This window comes from Salmo trutta, chromosome 1 (genome assembly GCF_901001165.1).
Source record: "Salmo trutta chromosome 1, fSalTru1.1, whole genome shotgun sequence".
NCBI lineage: Eukaryota > Metazoa > Chordata > Actinopteri > Salmoniformes > Salmonidae > Salmo > Salmo trutta.
The window spans coordinates 34,326,265-34,350,266 of NC_042957.1; the positions used below are offsets into that span (position 1 = coordinate 34,326,265).

At 42.9% G+C, this 24,002-nt stretch overlaps 1 protein-coding gene across 9 annotated transcripts in view; it reads left to right on the top strand.

The window, feature by feature from the left end:
- The window catches only part of LOC115194654 (collagen alpha-1(XII) chain), a 96,746-nt gene extending 73,004 nt beyond the window's left edge, over positions 1 to 23,742 (top strand). For 6 of the 9 annotated variants that reach the window (XM_029754529.1, XM_029754564.1, XM_029754541.1 and 3 more), the window contains 21 exons: positions 2,340 to 2,483; positions 2,657 to 2,821; positions 2,954 to 2,992; positions 3,121 to 3,259; positions 5,396 to 5,538; positions 6,158 to 6,267; positions 11,487 to 11,645; positions 11,918 to 11,995; positions 13,648 to 13,734; positions 14,178 to 14,231; positions 14,653 to 14,748; positions 15,338 to 15,391; positions 16,675 to 16,728; positions 16,840 to 16,893; positions 17,944 to 18,015; positions 18,151 to 18,186; positions 18,290 to 18,356; positions 18,492 to 18,677; positions 19,340 to 19,408; positions 21,131 to 21,301; positions 22,830 to 23,742. In XM_029754529.1, the coding sequence (XP_029610389.1) occupies positions 2,340 to 2,483; positions 2,657 to 2,821; positions 2,954 to 2,992; positions 3,121 to 3,259; positions 5,396 to 5,538; positions 6,158 to 6,267; positions 11,487 to 11,645; positions 11,918 to 11,995; positions 13,648 to 13,734; positions 14,178 to 14,231; positions 14,653 to 14,748; positions 15,338 to 15,391; positions 16,675 to 16,728; positions 16,840 to 16,893; positions 17,944 to 18,015; positions 18,151 to 18,186; positions 18,290 to 18,356; positions 18,492 to 18,677; positions 19,340 to 19,408; positions 21,131 to 21,301; positions 22,830 to 22,951 (2,099 nt within the window). In that variant the 3' untranslated portion in view covers positions 22,952 to 23,742. Of the gene's footprint in view, positions 1 to 2,339; positions 2,484 to 2,656; positions 2,822 to 2,953; positions 2,993 to 3,120; positions 3,260 to 5,395; positions 5,539 to 6,157; positions 6,268 to 11,486; positions 11,646 to 11,917; positions 11,996 to 13,647; positions 13,735 to 14,177; positions 14,232 to 14,652; positions 14,749 to 15,337; positions 15,392 to 16,674; positions 16,729 to 16,839; positions 16,894 to 17,943; positions 18,016 to 18,150; positions 18,187 to 18,289; positions 18,357 to 18,491; positions 18,678 to 19,339; positions 19,409 to 21,130; positions 21,310 to 21,561 lie in introns of those variants that run through there. The other 3 variants (XM_029754556.1, XM_029754591.1, XM_029754551.1) reach the window with 2 other exon arrangements.
- The last annotated feature ends 260 nt before the right edge of the window (positions 23,743 to 24,002 follow it).

Sequence of the window (24,002 nt, forward strand, 5' to 3'; positions counted from 1 at the left end):
ACCCACCATGCTGGAGGATGTTGCAGGCAGCAGAACGTTCTCCACGGCGTCTCCAGAGTCTGTCACGTCTGTCACATGTGCTCAGTGTGAACCTGCTTTCATCTGAAGAGCACAGGGCGCCAGTGGCGAATTTGCCAATCTTGGTGTTCTCTGGCAAATGTCAAACGTCATGCATGGTGTTGGGCTGTAAGCACAACCCCCACTTGTGGACGTCGGGCCCTCATACCACCCTCATGGAGTCTGTTTCTGACCGTTTGAGCAGACACATGCACATTTGTGGCCTGCTGGAGGTCATTTTGCAGGGCACTGGCAGTGGTCCTTCTGCTCCTCCTTGCACAAAGGCAGAAGTAGCGGTCCTGCTGCTGGGTTGTTGCCCTCCTACGGCCTCATCCACGTCTCCCGATGTACTGGCCTGTCTCCTGGTAGCGCCTCCATGCTCTGGACACTACGCTGACAGACACAGCAAACCTTCTTGCCACAGCTCGCATTGATGTGCCATCCTGGATGAGCTGCACTACCTGAGCCACTTGTGTGGGTTGTAGACTCCGTCTCATGCTACCACTAGAGTGGTAGCATGAATGCTACTACCGCCAACATTCAAAAGTGACCAAAACATCAGCCAGGAAGCATAGGAACTGAGAAGTGGTCTGTGGTCACCACCTGCAGAACCACTCCTTTATTGGGGGTGTCTTGCTAATTGCCTATAATTTCCACCTGTTGTCTATTCCATTTGCACAACTGCATGTGAAATTTATTGTCAATCAGTGTTGCTTCCTAAGTGGACAGTTTGATTTCACAGAAGTGTGATTGACTTGGAGTTACATTGTGTTTAAGTGTTTCCTTTATTTTTTGGAGCAGTGTACATTGTTGTCTATCACCTCAACACTTCTTATGGCTGGAATCCCGTTAACGGGATCGATATGACAACAGCCAGTGAAAGTGTAGGGCGCCAAATTCAAACAGAAATCTCATAATTAAAATTCCTCAAACATACAAGTATTTTACACCATTTTAAAGATAAACTTCTTGTTAATCCCACCACAGTGTCCGATTTCAAAAAGGCTTTACAGCGAAAGCACACCAAACGATTGTTAGGTCAGCAACTAGTCATAGAAAAACACAGCCATTTTTCCAGTCAAAGAGAGGAGTCACAAAAAGCAGAAATAGAGATAAAATGAATCACTAACCTTTGATGATCTTCATCAGATGACACTCATAGGACTTCATGTTACACAATACATGTATGTTTTGTTCGATAAAGTTCATATTTATATCCAAAAATCTCAGTTTACATTGGCGCATTATGTTCAGTAATGTTTTGCTTCCAAAACACCCGGTGATTTTGCAGAGAGCCACATCAATTTACAGAAATACTCATCATAAATGTTGATGAAAATACAAGTGTTATGCATGGAACTCCTTAATGCAACCGCTGTGTCAGATTTAAAAAAGCTTTACCGAAAAAGCACACCATGCAATAATCTGAGTACGGCGCTCAGACACAAAAACAAGCCATACATATATCCGCCATGTTGGAGTCAACAGAAGTCAGAAATAGCATTATAAATATTCACTTACCTTTGATCTTCATCAGAACGCCCTCCCAGGAATCCCAGTTCCACAATAAATGTTTGTTTTGTTCGATAAAGTCCATCCTTTATGTCCAAATACCTCCTTTTTGTTCGCGCCTTCAGTTCACAAATCCAAATTCACGACGCGCAGGCCAGACAAACTCAAAAAATTCCATTACAGTTTGTAGAAACATGTCAAACGATGTATAGAATCAATCTTTAGGATGTTTTTAATCATAAATCTTCAGTAAGTTTTCAACCGGAGAATTCCTTTGTCTTTAGAAATGCAATGGAACTCAGCTACCTCTCACGGGCGTGCGCATGTCTGAAGCTTATGCCCTGCTGGCGGACCTCTCACTCAATCAGCTCTTATTCTCCCCCACTTCACAGTAAAAGCCTCAAACAAGGTTCTAAAGACTGTTGACATCTAGTGGAAGCCTTAGGAAGTGTAATATGACCCCACAGACACTGTATATTGGATAGGCCAAGACTTGAAAAACTACAAACCTCAGATTTCCCACTTCCTGGTTGGATTTTTTTCTCAGGTTTTTGCCTGCCATATGAGTTCTGTTATACTCACAGACATCATTCAAACAGTTTTAGAAACTTCAGTGTTTTCTATCCAAATCTACTAATAATATGCATATCTTAGCTTCTGGGCCTGAGTAGCAGGCAGTTTACTCTGGGCACCTTATTCATCCAAGCTACTCAATACTGCCCCTCATCCATAAGAAGTTAATTAATCTACCTTTCTTTGTTCTTGATCAGGCGCTGCTTTGATGCATGTCAAGGAGAAGGTGTTCGCCCCAGAAAATGGAATGAGGAGGAATGTCCCCAAGGTTGTGGTAGCTGTCACAGACGGTCGCTCTCAGGATGAGGTGAAGAAAAACGCTGCCACACTGCAACATGCTGGTAAGGGTTACTCAATTTGCTGCACAGCAATCTTCAAGTCAACCCATTGTCAGTCATATCCCATAATGCTTGTAAATGTTGTCATTGAGGTATTACCAATCTGTAGCATTTTAGCATCACCCCATGCACATAGTGTAGTTGGTTTTCTGAGAATGCATGTGCTCCTTCTCCAGGTTACAGTGTGTTTGTGGTTGGTGTTGCCGATGTGGATTTTGCTGAGCTGCAGAACATTGGCAGCAAGCCAAGCGACAGACACATCTTTATTGTGGACGACTTTGACGCCTTTGCAACTATCCAAGACAACCTTGTGACCTTCATTTGCGAAACAGCAACGTCATGTAAGCTGTTTTGTTGTTTGTTATTTTAGATACCACTTATAGTATTTAGCAGTAAGCGATTTCATTTATCGCCCAAGATAAAATTTTAGAAACGAATTGAACTGTTGCTAATCTTTGATATTATCTTCACAGCTTGTCCCCTGATCTACCTGAATGGATTCACATCACCTGGTAAAAATGCACAGTTGATTATTTATGTACATCCCAAATTAGAACCATCTGCAGAAACCCCATGCATCATTCCCTCATTGGTTTGAGAAGTTCTAGAACTAAAATTAGTTCTTTACCTTGTGCTGTAGGCTTCAGGATGCTGGAGGCGTTCAACCTGACAGAGAAGACATATGGCTATATCAAGGGAGTGTCTATGGAACCTGGTTCCTTCAACAGCTACACAGCCTACAGACTCCATAAGAACTCCTTCCTGACCCAGCCCACCACGTGAGTCAGAGATACCATTGTCTTGGATTACAAAAAAATCTGTTTTCTTTCCCAAAATCACCAGGTTTTTCAGAAATCCTGTTTGGAAGATTCCCGGAATCAGGAGGGAATTATCAGGAAATCCAGAATCCTCCAACCAGGATTTCTGGATAGCACGTGCATTTTATGAAAGTTACTGGAATTTTACAACGCTATCATTGTCTTTGGCTTTGAATGGTCAATTCTTGTAGTTGTACACTGCATAGCAAAATGTACGTGGACACCTGCTCGTCGAACATCTCAATCCAAAATCATGGGCATTAATATGGAGTTGGTCCCCCATTTGCTGCTATAACAGCCTCCACTCTTCTAGGAAGGCTTTCCACTAGATGTTGGAACATTTCTACGGGGACTTGCTTCCATTCAACCACAAGAGCATTATTGAGGTCGGGCACTGATGTTGGGTGATTAGGCCTGGCTCGCAGTCGGCGTACCAATTCATCCCAAAGGTGTTTGATGTGGTTGACATCAGGGATCTGTGCAGGCCAGTCAAGTTCTTCCACACCAATCTTGACAAACCATTTCTGTATGGACCAAAGCTTTGTGCACATGGGTATTGCCATGCTGAAACAGGAATGGGCCTTCCCCAAACTGTTGCCACAAAGTTGGAAGCACAGAATAGTTTAGAATGTCATTGTATGCTGTTGCTTTGAGATTTCCCTTCACTGGAACTTAAGGGGCCTAGCCCGAAGCATGAAAAACAGCCCCAGATCATTATTCCTCCTCCACCAAACTTTACACTTGGCACTATGCATTCAGGCAGGTAGCGTTCTCCTGGCATCCACCAAACCCAGATTTGTCTGTCGGATTGCAAGATGGTGAAGCGTAATTCATCACTTCAGAGAACGAGTCCAATGGTGGCGAATTTTACACCACTCCAGCTGACGCTTGGCAAGGCGCATGGTGATCTTAGGCTTGTGTGTGGCTGCTCAGCCATGGAAACCCATTTCATGAAGCTCCCGACGAACAGTTATTGTGCTGACGTTGCTTCCAGAGGCAGTTTGGAACTCTGTAGTGAGGGATCCTGTTCTGTGAGCTTGTGTGGCCTACCACTTCGAGGCTGAGCCATTGTTGCTCCTAAACATTGCCACTTCACAATAACAGCACTTACAGTTGACCATGGCAGCTCTAGCAGGGCAGAAATTTGACAAACTTGACTTGTTGGAAAGGTGGCATCCTATGATGGTGCCACATTAAAAGTCACTGATCTCTTCAATACGTGTCATTCTACTGTCAATGTCTGTTTGTGACATCGGCTGGTGTAAAAAGGGCTTTATAAATACATGTGATTGATTGATTGCCCTATGGAGATTGCATGGCTGTGTGCTTCATTTTATACACCTGTCAGCAATGGGTGTGGCTGAAATAGCTGAATCCACTAATTTGCAGTGTATGTCTGCACTACTTTTGTGGGCTAGTGGATTTAAGGGATAATTGAGTTGCAGCACATTATAATGATAGTCTCAGACTCTGAAAGCTTGTCTCCGCTCGAATCCAGGAAGACTGAGGAGATGTCAGTCAATGCAGGGAGTGCGAGCGTTAAGAAATTACTTGTTTTTAAACATGACCTTTTTGTGGGCCTTTCCCATGCAGCAAAAACTGTATTAACGTTGGTTTGGCACTTGGAGATGACACGTCATACTCAACTATGTTCAGACAAAATAGACCCCATTCCCCTCTAAACTAGGTCAATAAATGTACAATGTCCTGCTTATTCGCTTGTGATTGGCTGACCCAACAGGTCCCAACATGTCAGAATATGGACTGCCCTATAGCAGTGTTCTAGCTCAATCTGAAGTTCCCACGTAGCTCCGAGACATCCGACTACACTGTCTATCTCCTAAATCGTACATCTCTAAGTGTTTTATCAGCCGCACAGTAGGCCTATCAAATACTGTATATCTCCAGTCAGCTTAACCTTCCGCATCAGAGTTTTACCTCTGCTTGCGACTCTATGGAACAACATCAGCCACATCATGGTGCTTCATAGGCATAGAGTAATACTGTACACATGTATATTAATGGTGAATTGATTATTGTGTATTTTGTCATTTTTTTAATGGTCTTATTGTTGGGGTTGTGTGGGGGTTTGAACAGGGAGATCCACCCAGACGGACTACCTCACCACTACACCATCATCATGATGTTCCGTCTCCTCCCGGACACACCCAACGAGGCCTTTGACATCTGGCAGGTGTCCACCAAGGACGACAAGCCTGAAGTCGGGGTCACCATTGATCGTAAGGCTCTCTAGCTCTGGGGATTTGAAGGGGTCGAGGACAGAGGGTTTACCACGAGGGTTACAAGATATTACTGGTGTTGCATCCCCAAATGACCCCTCCTACTCCCTACGTAGTGCACTACTTTTGCCCGGAGCCATATGTACCCTGGTCCAAAGGTAGTACACTTCATGGGCAATAGGGTGCCATTTGTGACACAGCCATAGAGGAAGGAGGAAGTAGTGTTGTGTGAGGAGGCGATATCATATCCAGCAGCTGTAGATAGATTTATGTTGTTCTGTCTGATATTCTCTCATGGGAGCAGTGAAGGGATCGTAATGGGCTCCAGAGCCCAGGGCTGCTTTGGTCTCCCTCAGTAACCACCCTCACCCTCCTCCGGTTCCAGCATCCTGTATAAGATATCTTCAGCTGGCCTTTATAAAGCCCCGACCATGTTGTTTGTGATGCAGCTTTCACAAAGCATATCTACTTTATGATAAACTGCCCATTGATGATAATGGTATTGGAGTCCTGTTTCTAGTTTAGGAGCTTTGCATGACACCAAGTCCTAATGCGACGTTGGAGAGCTATCTGTAACCTCTTTCTTTTCTCTCCTCAAACTCGTTTTTTCTCTATTCAGCTTCCAGCCAAACGATTTCGTATTATAACAAGGACACGAGGGGGGAGATCCAGAGGGTCACATTCGACAATGATCAAGTGAAGAGAATCTTCCATGGAAGCTTCCACAAGGTAAACCCTGACTGCCTGTCTGCGTGACTGTTGGGATTGGAGGAATATACTGGGTGTAGTGAAGTTAATGGCCAGATTCTAGAACATTCAGGGGCTTGGCAACTGGACTTGAGGTATGGCACATCAATCACAGTTTTCTTCTTGCTGTAAGCGTGCATGTCCCGAGGATACACAGATAATGAGAAGGGATACCTGGCATTCCTGATCCATTGTATATTACAGGAGGTGTACCTCCTGATACAGCTACAGACATGTGTTCTGCAGAACAGTGTCTGCTCATGCAAACAGATGGCCTTTGGCTGTACGTTGTATAAACCCCAAATGTTACATGACGCATAGATTGACGTTATTGATGGTAATCAAAGCCTCTCAAAGTAATCAAGCGATAGAAGTGGCCATTGATCTTTTACCAGTTTGTTTGGACTTTGAAGCTAATCAAATGACTGGTTCATGCTAAGCTGAAGTGGTCATGTTTGGTCCAGCTCCAACTCCACATTGGGCTCTAATTCGATGGCTGTTGGTTTCCTTGAGAGAAACTGGTCTAAGTGGGGCAGAGAAATCAGACTCTGTTGGCATATTTGATCTCTTGGATCTCTTGGATTAGTGCATTAAGTTGTAGCCTGAGGGAGGGAGAACACTAAAGATTAACCATAGGCAGTCCGCGTATACTCTGTGCATTAAGAGCTATATGGAAGTACTTCCCGCTGGTACTTACTGTAGTTTCCATTTACCATAAGGTCAGAGCCATGTGCTCATAGGGGCTGTGGACATAGTCATTTAACAACGCTATCACAAACGTTCACTAGAATCTATAAGTCCTTTTGCGGAGACCATTAAAATGTACTGCTAGTCGCTGCTGGCGTGCTAGTCTGGAAAATATTGGGTCACTGCTATAACTATTAAACAATTACATCAGAGAGGCAGTGGAATGCCAGGCTAGGGGGAGGTTTTTCTGCCTGCCTTTCTCTCTCGCTCTCTCTTTCTCTCTCTTTATCTATCGCTATCCCATTTTTGGCTCTGCTGCCGTTTCTCTGCCTGGATGTTGGATGCAAGCCTTGCCTCTGTTGCCTCTGGTAGCCGACCGCAGGGGAATTCTCGCCGTTGCTGTAGGGGCGGCGACACTGTTCTGTGGTTTACCTCCCAGCATGGTTATGTATGCTGTATCTGTCCCAGTCTTCCAGCATGGTTATGTATGCTGTATCTGTCCCAGTCTTCCAGCATGGTTATGTATGCACTCTCTCTCCCAGTGTTGTCCAGCTGGGCTCAAAAGTAGTGCTCTAAGAGTTTGTTCTTAACTGACTTGCCTAGGTAAATAACATTTTTAAATAAAGTGTAAGGAATATGGTGCTATTTGGAACGCAAACTAGGCAATTTCCAGTTCCCACTGGGGACAGGACCTCAACCACACTTCGTACAGTGACAGACTCACAGACAGACAGTAATGAGTAGGGATTGAGTAGTGTAAGCGCTTTTCACTTGTAATTTCTCTCAGTCAGTATGGCGGTTGAAACTTTCCTTTGCAGAATGCATAATGTCTTTTTAAGAAGCAGATGACTGTGTCAGTTACAGAACTGGTGACTTATAGAACCCACTCTTCTCTCCGTGCTGCCAGCATATGCAGCATAAACAAACACAATTTAGATGGGCTAGCTTGAACCCAGACTCTCACTCCCTTATTTGATTGATGTCCTGGTTTGTTTTCTTAGCCAGCTCTGGCAGGTTTAGGAAAGTGTTGTGTGGTGAGGAGGGCTTTTAAACAGCCGGGTTGTACTGCTTCACCGCAGGCTGATTTACCTCGACCTAAGCAGTCAGGAAATTGCTAATTCAGCGTTTGAAAGGTCTTAGTTACCGCCGATGATACAAAACTCCCTAAAATAGGTTTAACAGATGTGCTCCACTGAAGGAATTGGGAGCCTCCTATGTGTATATTGGGTCAAAATACAATTCCATTATATCAGCCAGTAAAAAAAATCCACACTGCTACTATTGTATGAGCCACTTGTTTTCAAACTTTTCTTGCCCAGGGACCCCTGCCCAGGCAAACCGGCGACCCAGGATCCCCCATCATATCTTAGCAAAAAATGCAATCACATTGTGTCTTATTATCAGGTGAATGATAATGGCAAATAAAAGTAATCAACATTTTAAAATGAACAGATTTGGTAGACAGTTTCATTATTTTGACCTCCCCACAGTTCATTGGAAGAGGAAGTGTAAACTCAAACATAGTCTATTAGCTAGACAGATAAAGGTATCTTGGCGGTTTAGAGAAAATCGTACTGAAATTCAAACCAAAAAAAATCCTCAAACATTAGAACAAAATCAATAGCCATGTGCCCTGAATGCAGTTTTTTTATTTGTATTATTCTCCCTGACTGTCTAGCTTTTATTTGATTGTTAGTTTTCAAAGATGGTATTCTAAAAATATATACATAGTGTAATATCTTTTATGGGTAACAAGAATTTAAGCTTTCTGCCCATATCAGATATGTCTATGTCCTGGGATTTGTTTTGGTTTCTTACAACCTCATGCTAATGAGGTTAGCACGAGGACGGGTCACCGATTCAGTATTAAAGTTGCTCTTGAAAGTTGTAATAGTAGAATGCACAAGGGGCAATTTCGAAATTGGGTAGTGCATCATCAGTTCCTCTTGTCATGTTAGTCATTACATACCTTAGCGAGCTATTTATAATTTGTCAGAAGTGTCCAGATCTAGAACTCGTTTTTTTAATTTAGATTTGTTAGCCCATAGATATTGTTGTAATTTTTAGTCACTGAAATATATCATGAATACACATTAGACATAGCAAAATGTATAAAATTGCGAGAAAATTTGCTTTAAAATAGCAACATTTTCTTTGCACTCCATGACAAAATGTCTAGAATTGCAGGAAATAAGCCTAACAATTTTCTATACAGAAAAAATTATGTAATTAGATCCTATTACTGGAATGTTCTCCATATTAAAGGAGTAGTTCGAGGTTTTGGCATTGAAGCCTTTTATCTTCTTCCCCAGAGTCAGATGAACAGCTAGCATGCTAACTGTTCCTGTAGACTTCCAGTCATTGCGCTAAAGCTAGTTAGCAATGGCTTATGAAACTACCTCTAACTTCCTTCATACTGTATGCAGAGAAATACAAATGGTATCCATTGTGGTAATGGGTCTCTGTTGCAGCTAGCAACAAAAAAATATATAGAAAAATTGTGGACCTCCTTCAGTACCCATTTGGTGCAATATGCAGACAGTCTGTAACCCAGTTTGAAAACCCCTGGTATAAACCATCTCTATTTGCCTGTTTCTGATGACAGTTTGAATGCTTTGTTCTCTCGCCAGTAACCCTTTCTTTCAACTAAGATTACGGTAAGCATACAGTCGGTTTAGCAGACCCTCAGGAATCAAACTCTAAAGCAGTTTCTTAAACCATGATTAATAGTCGTTAGGAATTTGTTTAAATATCCACAAAGATGATAAATGAGTGTTGACATACCCTGACAGTATGGACTCTGCTTTTCACCATGCTGAACGTATCAAACATTTAATTCATTATCAAAAACCACCGTCTTGTATTTGGTAATACGATAACAACCTAATGCGTATTGTACCAAATAATACTCAAATAAAGGCATATGGATTTCGTGGAAGCTTGAGTCAGTGAGCAAAACGCAAACCATATGTAGTCCAAATGGATAGAGAACACCCAAGACTTGTGAATGAAAAGGCTAATACGTGTTAGACGATGGTCATGAGAGAGAGAGAGAGAGAGAGAGAGAGAGAGAGAGAGAGAGAGAGAGAGAGAGAGAGAGAAAAAAAAAAATATGGTCATATGATTGTAGAAGGTCTGGGAGGAGCGGTATAATCTGTCCCAGTCACTGACCAGAGGTCAAGGGAAACTCCAACATCTGTTACGTGGATGTCACATCAGTGAGCTCACAGGGAATGCCATCTTCACGGTGCTGCCTGCTGCACACCACATTTTGCCTTTTGGTTACGATAGCATCTTGGTATCCCTTTTCTTAGGGTTGAAGGTTTTGTGTGTCTGATTCGTGATAAACGACAAGGTGATTTGTCGTATTGCTGTTTTTGAATCGCTCAGCCAGAGGTTTTAAACTGGAGACAGTCTGAGGCTCTATAGAGCATTCCGAGAGGTGCTACATTTCTTCTTCACGTTAGAGCTCTGATGACGATGTCATTTCCTTGAGCCGAGTTGCTTTCTCACAGTACCGTTACCTTATTTACCCTCTTGCTGTCCAAAATAGACTCACAGTTTCCATAAATTGCGGAGCGTGCTCCGCTGTCTGTCTGCACGCTCTCCGAGAAGAATCCTGAGATATGAGTTTCCTCTGCTCGTGGTCGGCTAAACATAGCTGTACATTTGTTGACCACAATGAATTAAACAGTGTGTGGTTGTCAAACCTCTGGGGCTGACTCCATGGCTTGGTACTGTACAGTATCATTTTGCATGCTCAGTAAGAATGTGGTTACTGGGCTACAGCTGAACTCCCCAGAACAGCAGCTAGACTCTGAAAGCTTGGCAATATAGGGAAAGAGTAAAAAGGGAGCACTTCTTATGTCGCGCCACAAAACAACATCATCAGAAAATGTGGTGAGGTCGATCTGAGTAAGGACTAGCAACGTAGTGTGTACATTGACTCTGTGAAACACAGTGGTGGAAAGACTCATCCTTGGTGTGCACCACATCACTTTAAACCCATCACCGCAAAGTAAATGAGACAGATGAATGGATGGCGGTGCTCTGTAAATCAGTAGGCAAGCAAACAGCTGATCCGGGCATTTCCTACTGTGTTCTACCACACTCGCTGAGTCTTACTGATGATATGACATGCTATATGACTAATGTTATGTATTTAACAGTGAATGGAGATGACATCGACGGAATTTTGGTGATTATCTTATCCTGAGCGTATCTTACCCTGAGTGCACTTTTAGGATACTGTACATCATCGGAACACATTGAAATCATGTTGGTGTGATGCTCTCGTTGTTGTACTCTGGCCTATCTCTTTTGGAGAGATTCAAGGCACAACAAATCAAGGAGAGGAAATAACACATCCAAATACACCCTGTGTCTCTCTCTGCTCTGTTGCCAACCCCCAGATAACCCAATGATTTGAGTTTTAGGATAGACAGCAGACGGTCCTAGACGAAAATATGTCCTGGACGAAGAATGTAACAACTCTCAATCTTTTCTGTCTGCAGCTCCACATCCTTGTTTCCCCCACCAAAGTCAAGCTGAACCTCGACTGCCAAGAGGTGGCGGACAAGGAGATTAAGGAAGCTGGAAACACGTCCACGGATGGCTATCAAGTTCTTGGCAAAATGTCCAAGTCCATTGGCTCCAAGGGTGAATCTGCAACTGTAAGTGAACTGTCATACAACATCAAAGGATATGGACCTACAAGCCTACTAGCATGACGGTTTTAGTGCTCCTGTGTATCTGAGTGCTGTTATGACAGGAGGAAGCCTTGCAGCTCACTCCCTCCAACACAGTGCATCCCAAGTGGAATGTGCCTGTTATCCTTATCTGATGCTCTGCGGGCTCTCTGTCTGCACATTCTCCTTGTTTTCTGATTTTATATTTTGGGATGCGGAGAAAGTATGTACGTTTCCTTTTTTTTTCTGTTCCACAGTTCCAGCTCCAGATGTTCGATATTGTGTGCACCCTGGGCTGGACGAGCAGAGACAGATGCTGTGACCTTCCATCTATGGTGAGTAAGAGGAGACTCACAAGGTACAGATCTAGGATCAGCTTCCTCTCCCCCCAATCCTAACCTTAACCATTAGTGGGAAAAATGCAGATCAGTGACTAGGGGCAACTTCACCCTACACCTGGACCTCCCTGTTGGGGAGAGGCGGGACAACTCAACAGGCCGCAAAACAAGCTCTTGAGCAGTCTGTAAGCATCTTCACTGACCCAAATCCATAGTCCTCTTGACACCCGTTGAGCTTCTGAGTGTGTGTGTGCCTTCGGCCTGGCATGAGTGTCCGTGACTGAGATCAAGTCCAGTTGTGTGTGTGTGTGTGTGTGTGTGTGTGTGCGTGCGTGTGCACATGTGCGTATTAGACAATGCATCTTGCTTGTCTCATCTCTTAACACGGCAGTAAACAAATGCATATCCATCCCACATCTCTGCTTTAGGACATGCTTACGTCATCCTGAACACGTGAAGAGGAACAATGGAAAAACAAGCCTGTATTTTATAAGCTGTGTCTTGGATTCTAATGCTGTCCTGATAACTTGTATAACAGAGGCAGTCAAAGTGAAACTGCATCCCTACAAATCTGATTCCAAATGGTCAAATCATGTGCAGACAGAAAGCTTAGTATATTTCACTCAACCTATGGAAAAGTGAATGGTGAGCAGCTAAGTATGGCAAGATTGCACTTGACTAACCACCCTTATGCAGTTGTTCTCTCTAATATGTCAAAGTCGAAGCTGAATGAAAAAGTGCCTCAGCACAGAGCACATTTTGGCAGCAGAAAAGAACGTTAATCAGTTAGAACAGGAAATCTCTGTTGTTTTCTTCTTAGATTATTCAAACTCTTGGAAGACTCTCAATGGATATTTGTGAGGCACATTCATTTTACAATCCTAGTTGGCCATTCTATAATTATGGTCTCCTGTCCTGACTGTTAAAGAACCATGACTGTGTTTAAATGGCCCAGCTGCAGCTTCAAACACCTTTTGTCAAGGAGAGAGTGTTGCTGATTTGCAGTCATGCTGCCCCCGAGCCAGGCCGGTAGGCGGAGAAGCAACGGCTATCGACTGTAAAGGCATCACAACTTTGAACGGCCTTCAACAATACGTACATCCAACAGAAAACAATGCTAAACTGTCAAGACAATGCCCCTATTTGATCTGGACTTTTTCACTTTTGTTCCGCCAGAGATATCCAAGAACACGCCTCTGTTTCAACAAATCAGAGCTGCACAATCGCTGTTGGTTGGACACCCAGAATGTGTTTTAATGTGTTTCATGTCTGGTGGGTAGGGCTTACAACAATGGACTTCCTGGAAACTCAGGCTGTATAGGGTTGCATGCCAACACATCTGCCTGATTAGAGTTGTTCTATAAAATATTGCTCTTATCTAGTGAGCATGTACTTCATCAGTTTGTCTTCCTTGAGATATACTGTACTACTGGTACAAACTAATAACATTTAATCAATCACAATAAGCCGTATCATCCTGTAACCTCCTGACCCTTCCTCTGCTTACATTTACATTACATTTCGGTCATTTAGCAGACGCTCTTATCTGGAGAGACTTACAGTCAGTAATGGGTCTCTGTTTTAGCCCAACTCCTTCTAGTTCTCGCAGCTCACCACTTCTCTTTGTCTGTTCCCTCCCCTGTTATCAGAGAGAAGAGTCCAAGTGCCCCTCCCTCCCCAACGCCTGCACATGTACCTCAGAAAGCACAGGACCCCAGGGAACACAGGGGGCAGTGGTAAGGACCAGATACACCCACTGCACTCTCTGTCTCCAAATGGCACTCTGTTCCCTATTTAGTGCACTACTTCTGATCAGGGCCCATACGGCACTAGATGGGGTATGAGGTGACATTTAGGACTTGTTTCCTTCCATCTCTATGCTGCAGGCCAGGGTTTCTAGTGAACTCACTGATCTGCCGATCGAAAAGTATCTTTTTGACACATTTTGATTTATGTAGTGTACAGTTGCCTCTGACATGCATTCATTATGTAGGACTGACTGTACAATGCACAATAAAAGTTGGCTTGTATTTCATTTTAAAAGGGCAAGCCAGAAGGAAACTACAGTGATGATTATGAAGCCCCCAGGGAGGGAGTATCTATCATGAGTATGGGTCTGAGCTTCTGGACACTCCTTTCTCTCCCTGTGTTAACTTGAAAAATGATCTTTCTTCACCAGGGCGCACCCGGTAGCAAAGGTCCCCGGGGTGAAAGAGGAGAGACTGGCCCGGCTGTAAGTACCTCACTAACCTCACCTCTCAGATTCCCTCTTTAGGACTGCAGGGCTATAACCGACGGCAGGCAAGTCATAAAGTGGTCAAGGCATTTGACACAGTTTGGAGAATGTGGGATATTGGAGTCTCCTTAAAGCTTTTTCTGCTATTGATGAAAACTGAGAACTGTTTACAGTTTCATGGCTTTGAAGAGGAAGAAACACATCTGAATTCACTTATTAGGAGTATGTTAGTCTTCTCGAAATTTCAGGGAGGCTCGGTTTGACAGTGTAGGCATTCCACGGTTTCTGGTGCCTTCTTCCAGAGATTGCAACAGTAGCATATTTTAATGCACTGCTATATTCAGTCTGGAGATCTCAATAGCAACATTCTTTCCAAGCTCTAATTGATTCTCATCTCTTGTCTTTGTTTCTCTGATAGGGTCCAATTGGACCGCGTGGAGATACAGGATTGCCAGGACCTATGGGTCTGCCTGGCCCTCAAGGATCTAGTGGGCTGTCTATTCCAGGAGAAGCTGTGAGTCTCACTCTTACACTGAACACTCCACACTCACACATTCCACACGCCACATACACTCCCCTCTCCCCAGCCACAGGCGTTTGCTGCTGCGCACGGCTCGTTTCCAGCAGTTACACGTAAATCCCACGATGCCGCCACACACCAAATAGGAATAATGTTGTCCATTTATTATGTAAGGAAATCACAAGCTGCAGAGTAATTGTGGCAGAGGCCTGTTGAGCCTGCATTTCTTCGTGTCTAGGGATATGTTAAACCAGCCTCATCTCAATGCAGCTCAATTATCCATTAATAATCACCGCTGGGATTTCCTTCGCTGAAAAGCACCCAAACTCAAGACGAATGTTTATCCACTTCTTCGCAGCAAAAAAAAAGGAAATTGCCATTAGACTGTTCAGACATCACCAATACACTTCCACACATCTCGCACAGAACTCTCATCACAGCGTGTTTATCTTGGGTTAAAGACAGATTGGCAGAACACATTTTCTTAGATCTGTCACCCAAAGGTTAGCGAGTGTTGAGTTTGGAGGAAGTATTATGTTGTTCTCCACGGAGTGTGAATGTGTTTCTCCCTCCGCTGTTCCAGGGCCGCCAAGGACCGAAAGGAGAAGCTGGTGATTCTGGGCTACCTGGACAGAAAGTGAGTGCTGCTTTGGCTCACCGGCCTGGCTGTGGTTTAGAACAGTAAATCAGGGATAATTCGCAGGGTACAGATATGCTGCTTCTCTGGTCTCCATGTGGCAAGCCACAGACAATATTTCATATGAGGAGAACTCACAAAAAGTCAGGTTGAGATTCCCAAATTTATATTGAATCTTTCTTGTAGTTAAGAATAACTGAGTGGAAAACAAATCACCTTGATATACAATGCTTCTTAACCAGGGCCTTCTGGTTAGGCCGTGCACATTAGGCCTTCCTGTCAGTTGTACTATGGTCCATACAAAGCTGATGAGGTGATATAGAATGGAAGAATGGAAAATCCAGTTTCATGGACTCCCATCTTTTTTTAACATGCTAAACCTATATGATAGATGGCATCGCTACACAGAACATAATGGTAAACGAGCCTTACTCTGCTCACATAACATAGCTTGGCTCTTCTATTTCATCGATATTGACAACATTATGTGAGCCCATCAATGATTTCCAGCATTCGCCTGTGACGTTTTACAGAACAGTGTCGTCATACGTCTGCATGTTAGAGATCCTCTGAGATGGTTTCCATTAAACTCACAACGCCATGAACAAATAGCCCCCTCCAGTCCTCATACATGAAATGGCATCTTTGTATTTCTAGAAAGAGCCTGCCCCTTTTATTTACTGATAAAAAGGAGAAGCCCCCTTTGTGTCTACCAGTAAACTCAGAGTACTTCTATGCAGAGGAGTCAATTGGGAACAAAGCCTTCCCCCTCCCTACATTTTTTTTTTTACCTCAGTTTAGAATTCATGCAGGTTTGTTGATGCAACAAGACACTGGAGAATGAATTACCAAGTGTAAAATAATGATAAATTCCAAGATAAAAGCCTTGGTGAACCCATCGCTTAAATAGATTGTGGGTAGTGTTTGCAGGTGAACATGATAAAACAGATGATATAGCAACATGCATTTAACGACCTGCGGAGTATGCAGTCCTGATTTATAATGGCCAATAAAACGGATCTGGAATATATTATGTTCCCTGTAAGTTTTATGCGAAGCATCAAAGGCTAGAGAGGATTTGACAATACAAAAGTGAGCAGGGTTTTAGAGGAAATTTGAAATAAATGGGAAATGTACTGTTTGAGACAGAAAACTGGTGGTTAAATAAACTGGTTTGAGTTGGTTGGTCAAAAGTAGGTGGCCTGTGTTAATGTGATCTGTGAGGAAGGAAAAAAAAGAAAGTCCAGCTCTGACGTGGGTTGTGTTTCCGCCTTTTTCCCCAGGGTCCACCTGGGATAGCTGGGACCATCGGCCCAATCGGACCTGCTGGACCGAGGGTAAGCCAAATCAATGGGCCATTGTCTAATGATCATGCAATGTCTGTCAAATGAACTTCATCCCATCAGCTCAACTTGTTTAACTCTATTGTCTGTGTGTTGTGAATGCAGGGACCCCAAGGAAAGGAAGGACAGGCTGGATCCAGAGGTGCAACAGGACCAATGGTATGCTCAGACAAAATAAAGTCAGGGAGATAAAGACATTTAAGAACTGTCAAACTCGGCCTCTCCTAAACTATAGTAAAGACGGACCAGATGTTTCTTGAGTGTAATCTGAGTGGTTATTTTGTTTGTGTCTCTGTATTTGATTGGTTCTTTTGTTTGTGTCACTGTAACTGATTTGTTCTGTCCGTTGTTTGTGTCACTGGATTGATTGTTTTATTTGCAAGTTTAAAAAAATACATACCGTAATTTCCAGACTATTAAGCGCACCTGAATATAAGCCGCACCCATTGAATTAAAAAAAATATATTATTTTGAACATAAATAAGCCGCACATGTCTGTAAGCCGCAGGTGCCTACCGGTACATTGAAACAAATGAACTGTACACAGGCTTTAACGAAACACGGCTTGTAACAAAAATAAATAGGCTTTAACGAAACACGGCTTGTAACAAAAAAAAACGTTAGCAGTAAGCTTTAGTTGTCTTTTTGCACTGAGTCAATTCCTCACACTGCTGTTTCCAACGTCTTATCATCGACTCATTAAGACCAAGCTCCCGTGCAGCAGCTCTATTTCCTTTTCCAACAGCCAGATCAATCGCCTTCAACTTGAAAGCTGCATCATATGCATTTCTCCGTGTCTTTGCCATGATGAGGGTGACAAAATGACTACCGTAATCAGAATGATGGGAAGTTTGAGAGCGCTCGATTTAATCTAAACAGTAAACAAAAAAGTTGTTTGACCTTAACCCGTTCGGCAATTTCATTGGTCTAATGAAAGCTTCATGCCGCCAAACTAAGCACGTCACAGAATGTTTTTTTTTTAGAAAAAAAATTGAAAGCGGGAATTACCCGCGTCATTGTTTAAGCCGCGAGGTTCAAAGCCTGGAAAAAAAGTTGTGGGTTATATTCCGGAATTTACGGTACACAAAGTACATACATTTTTAACTTGACAGGGATAACACAAAATCAATGACTTCCCATTGTGGTCCCTTGAAGTGCATGGTGCAATTCATGTATTTCATTGGTTATTTTGTACTTGTCACTATACAGGGACCTCCTGGATCTCCTGGAATGCCTGGGGCTTCAGGAAAACCAGGAAAGCCTGGTGACACAGGTGTTTCGGTAAGCATCCATCTCACCAAATCTCATAATACAGTTCTGTATGTCATGCAAACCACTGAAAGGCAAAGTTTTTGCGTCATACAGTACATACATCTGTGTGCAGTGAGATGTAACGGCCTTGTATTTTCATTTCAGGGAGCCAATGGTATGAAAGGGGACAGAGGAGAGAGAGTGAGTAACATCTCCAGTGTTCGAGCTCCAAATTTTTAACCTCAGTCAATCTCAGTAAGTCATGTATATTCATCACCAAGCCTTGCTCTCTGTTTGTTCCCAGGGCGACTTTGCTCCTCAGAACATGATGCGGTCCATTGCCAGACAAATGTGTGAGCAGATAGTAAATGGTGAGTGGGCCTTTTTTTCAGCACTACCTTTGTAAGTAGCTCTTTCACCAGAGAGAAATCAAAGTCCTAACAGAGTCTACCTTTCATGAAACGTCTGTTGCCTTCTCAATGTTTATGTTTATCATTGTTTTTCAGAACAAATGAGTAGAGTCAATTCCATGCTCAACCAGATTCCCAGCGGTTACCGTAGTAGCAACAACCCAGGTCCCCCCGGACCCCCTGGGCCCAGCGGTAACCAGGGTCCCCGTGGAGAGCCCGGACAGACAGGCAGGAATGGATTCCCAGGAAGTTCAGGACAACCTGGCCAGCAAGGAGAGAGAGGTACGTCGTCAGGATATCCATGACTATCAGGAACCCAAGATTTCCCCTATGTTAACTGACAGAGCTGTTTATCAATAGGTTTAGCTCTAGGGTGTCAAACTCATTTCCTGGATGGCAGTATGTCTGCGGATTTTCTCTCCTCCCTTGTACTCAATTGACCAATTAAGGTCATTGATTATTTAGGAACTCCCCTCAACTGTTTGTCTAGGTCTTACTACAAATTGAAAGGAAGTAACAAAAACCAACAGACACATGGGCCTCCAGGAATGGACACCCCTGGTCCAGCTGTTCAGTATCAGTAGGCTTAACTAGAGTGTCTTGCTGTGTGGTATTGTCACGGTTGGAACAGAGACTGGACATTTTTCCATAGACATACAACTCTGTCTTAGAATTGCTGCGATAGCAACGGAATGAAGCCTTCACAGACTTTTCCAAAGTCTCATCTTCACAACATATTCCATTCATCTCAGTGGTTTGGTCTGTATTTCTGTGTCTTTCCATAGGCCTACCTCAGACTGTTTTTCAGTGGCTCAGGAAATGCCTATCAAGCTTCATGAAAATGTCAATTCCTGTGCGCTCATAGTGGTTGCATTGGGGTTTCTTCTTTCAGTGGGTGTCCTTGTCTTTGTTCGGCTGTGAGTGATTTTCTATTTGTTTCCCAGGCCCTGCAGGAGAGAAGGGTGATCGAGGGACAGCAGCAGTCGGACAGCGAGGACAAAGAGGACCACCTGGTTAGTTTCACATTTTTGCTCCAGATCCGTAACAATCCAGTCTTTGTCTTTTGTCCTGCATTGCGTCACATCTGTCTTAATAGCAATACTTCTCATTCATTAAGCTTAATCTCTCCGAGTGATTCGCATGGCGTCATATTCTTTGAATCAGGGGAAATCAATCATTACTTTACTTTAGCCGCAGTAATGGGGGTCATTCTGGCCACGTCTCTCATTTTAAGCTGGGTGTGTCACTATGAATTGAACCACTTCTCCCAGTTTAAATCTCCTTAGCTGTAACTACAGGCTGCTAAACCAAGCGTTGCTAAGCTCAGAGGTGTTGCCTGAAGCAGTGCTGGGGCAGCTGTGTTTAATAAATGACCAACACTGCTGTTCAGCATTTTCCCAGTTAAACACTCTGCCTTCTAGGGGATTTATGTTGTCTTTGTGTGTGAGATGCTCACACTGGTCAAATGTAAACGAAAATGTATGGGAGTAGAAAGTATATATTTTCTTTAGGAATATAGTGGAGTAAAAGTTGTCAAACTTAAATAGTACAGACACCCCCCCCCCTCAATAAAACCGACTTAAGTAGTATTTCAAATGATTTTTTACTTAAGTACTTTATGTAACAGTGTAGGTTCCGTCCCTCTCTTCGCCCCAACCCGGGCTCGGACCAGGGACCCTTGCACACATCAACAACTGACACCCACCGAAGCATCGTTACCCATCGCGCCCCAAGAGCCACGGCCCTTGCAACGCAAGGGGAAACCCTACTTCAAGTCTCAGAGCGAGTGACGTCACTGATTGAAATGCTATTAGCGCGCACCACCGCTAACTAACTAGCCATTTCACATCGGTTACATTTACACCACTGGGTTTATGTACATCACAGATTTAATGTACCAAACAGATTAGCAACATCAAACTTGATATGGGTAGTAACCAGAGTTGGTCCATTTCACATGATGTGCTCGCCTTAGTCTTCATCCATTCTAATGTCTTGAGCAGTACCACAGTCATTACAAGCTGTCACTGATAGGACCAGTGCGCTGACAGAGATCATAGATTGAGTTCTGAAACCAGAGATCAGACAGTGGGATTCCCATTGGTTTAACCCTGTAATGGAGCTACAGGAACAGATTCCAGCCAAACCGCCTGCCAGGCCATCCAACAATAATATGAGTTTGTCTTGCCAGGGGCCATAGAGCTGCAATACAGCTAATACAGTTCCCACTGTAATTCAGCACGCTTCACTATAGCCACCCACTCCCACTGAAATTCAGCACACGTAACTATAAAGCATTGGGCTTCAAGGTCTACAAGGTCAAGACTTAGAAAGTGGTCTTGAATCAGGAAAAGGGAAATGCCCAGATTACTGGGGAAGCTAGCTGATGGTGAGTCATTGTTCAGGGGCCAATCAGATGTATGTACTGAGGTCTTCCTCCCATGGTCACATTCACAGCACATGTTTAAAGGACTTAGAGGACCACGGATGAGAGACTGAGGGAAAAATTCCAAGCTTAACTTTTCTAAACGTCTAGACGAAACAGAGGGGGAAAAAGGATCAACGAATGAATCCAGGGTTTTCCTTCTTAAGTAAAAAAAAAAAGAGAAGAAAAAAACGATTTTCCAAACCGTTGTGGCAGAAATAGTTACTACACTTATAGCTCCCACTGATGTCACAGGGTGATGACATGCCGATGACTTCTAATTGGTCGATTGTGATTTCTCTCTCCACAGGCCCACCAGGCGAAGCTCGGACCGGCCCTCCAGGCCCCGCAGGCTCCTCCGGGCCCCGCGGTCCTCCTGGGCGCCAAGGGTTCACAGGTATTAGGGGCCAACCTGGCACTCCTGGCTACTGTGACTCTTCCCAGTGTGTCAGCATTCCGTACAATGGACAAGGATACAGAGGTACATAACTGGGCAGGTTAATGGGCATGACATCCTCAATGACTGCATGTCACCGAAGCATGGAACATGAGTGAAAAGCATGTGTAGTTCCTACATAGTTATTACGTAACATAAGTGGGTACAGTATAGACTGATGACAAAATGGATATATTCCAGAAACGACTATATATAAATTGTGATAATTCATTTGTTAACATTTGGAGAGAAAGTAAATATTCCCATACCAACTGAAGACTAACACCTCGTTTGACCTATTTCAGGTTCACCATAGTAAACTTTCTAAATCGCCTGTGCTGCTTTCACTTTGAATTCCTGAAAAAAAAAGTCCTGTTACTGAGATGCTTGCTCACGCGCTCTAGAGCTGTTTGAGGATAACCACCAAAGGATAAGATTAACAAACTATGTTGAGAAAGTCAAGAACAACGAGGACCGGTACTAACAACATTGTAGAGCAACTAGATCAAACAAGCACCGGTGATGACAACAACATAGTTGCCTGTTTGCATCTTGAAGCCAAAGAACGAGCAGACAAAGACCTATCAGGTGGAGAAGCATGTGCAAACAAACAAACAAACACCAAATTACTTCAACAACGACATTAACATGGTTACTCTTGAGGTGAAACCTGTAAATAAACTAATGATGCCTTGTAAATGATGTTTAAATCACATCCACTCAATGTGGTTTTTAACACCTGTAGTTATGCTTTTGCCTTGTAACCTGCTGCTTGGTGAATGCCAACACGAATGCTTCTTTTTCTACCGCGTCCCTAAAAAGGGATGTTTCTGTAGCCTAAACACACACGGACTGCTCAGGGCCATATTGAACCACGTGCCTTTTGTGCCGATGTGACCTTGGAGGTTTAGCTTTTCTGTCTATGTACACGGTAGTAGCATTCTGAGAATCATCATTCATTATGCTGTAGTATTCATTGATATTCTTCCAGTACCAGCTGGTTACCTCTGTTTATGTTACGAGGAATAACCTCCCAATTCCAAAATGTATGAATAGGCTGGTGGTACAACTCTTACTTGATTTTTTGATATTTTGTGTTGATATTTTATAAATGAATGAGTTGCAGCAAATGGCAATGATGATTCTGTTCAATGATTGAACCCACCCACCACTCAAACTGTACTAACATCACACAGATATAGAAAATGCACTGAACGATTCAACCCACCCACCACTCAAACTGTATTAACATTGTATTATTAACATCACACCGACATAGAAAATGCACTGAACGATTCAACCCACCCACCACTCAAACCGTATTAACATTGTGTAATATTAACATCACACAGATATAGAAAACGCACTGAATTGTTTACTTCCCATCAGTGCCTTTGACAATAACATAGAGGGATGTGACCACGTCCACTCAATTGTCATTTCACCAGTATACTGTATGTCCAAGCCTGAAAAGAAAACCTAACACAGCAATTCATTTTTGTGCATGTTGAGCCTGACATACTCTGCAAATTACACTCATGTTCAATTGGCATAAAACACTATTTCCAAGCAGACCCATATCCACCTGAGCCTGAAACCTACGTAGTCCCAATACCCGAAGAAGAAGACGACTCACAAAACGAGCGTCGAAAGAGGTCACTATCAAGAATGGAATCCAAAAGTATAGGTTCATAAAAAGAGGATGTTCTTCTTTTTTTGTTCTTCTTGTTTTTGTTGTTGCTGTGTTCACATGTGGTGTCATTAAGGGCTATGCACATTTCACTAAAAAGGGGTTTGATACCTCTATATTTGGAAGTACCTTAAATCATATGTTGGGGGAGGGGGGAAGCAAAAACATGACAATCTGTAAGCTTGCTGTCTTTTCCCTATTGTGTATTTTGCTTGTAACATATCTGCATTAAGTGTTATTGAATTGCAGTGTTGGACAATGCACTCTTCATGACAAAACCAACATTCAAAGGTATTAAAGGAAAGCAAATGTTTGTTCACACAGTGTTGGGGCATCCAACAAAAAAAAAACGCCTCTTTTACGGTTCATCCAAAATGACGGTTCATCCAATATTTCTGATTATCAAAATGTTGTTTTATTCCTATTTTATACTTTTGCCATTTGTCCACCATCTACCTACAGTTTTCATCTTCAGTACTGCAGTTAAACATGGCTTCCATTTTGTAACTTTAGACAAAATATTTATCCGTTTTCTTATATCAACTCACAGCTGGTTTTACCAAAAGGTGGAATTGCATGTCTGTGGTGTATATTTAGTATGGTTTGTTAATCAGAATATAGTTGTTGTCATTTGTTGTTTTATCAATATCGAATGCAGTTGGAATTTGTGTGCAAGACTATGGATATGGTATTGCTGCTTCATGTTTTAACTGCAAATTGTGAATTCCACAGCCTTATTTTCTTATTTATTTCTGAAACACAAGAGGCATTTTTCAATAAAACTACTGAAAATGTACTGTCGTGTCAATCATTATATCACAGCAGCTAAATAGATGATTTAAAGATGGATTGTTTTCAGGGATATGTATTAAAACATCTACAACAATCAAATCAAGTAAACTATAATAACATTAACTTTGTTCTGGGACCAATCTGCCTATGAGGACAGGATGTAAACTAATTTTGATTGGATGCCCTGAAGGCAGAACTATTTTGTTTGGTACTAAAGACAAAGGTCATGAGAGGTGTGGTTTAGTTTGAAAAAAATCAAGCGGT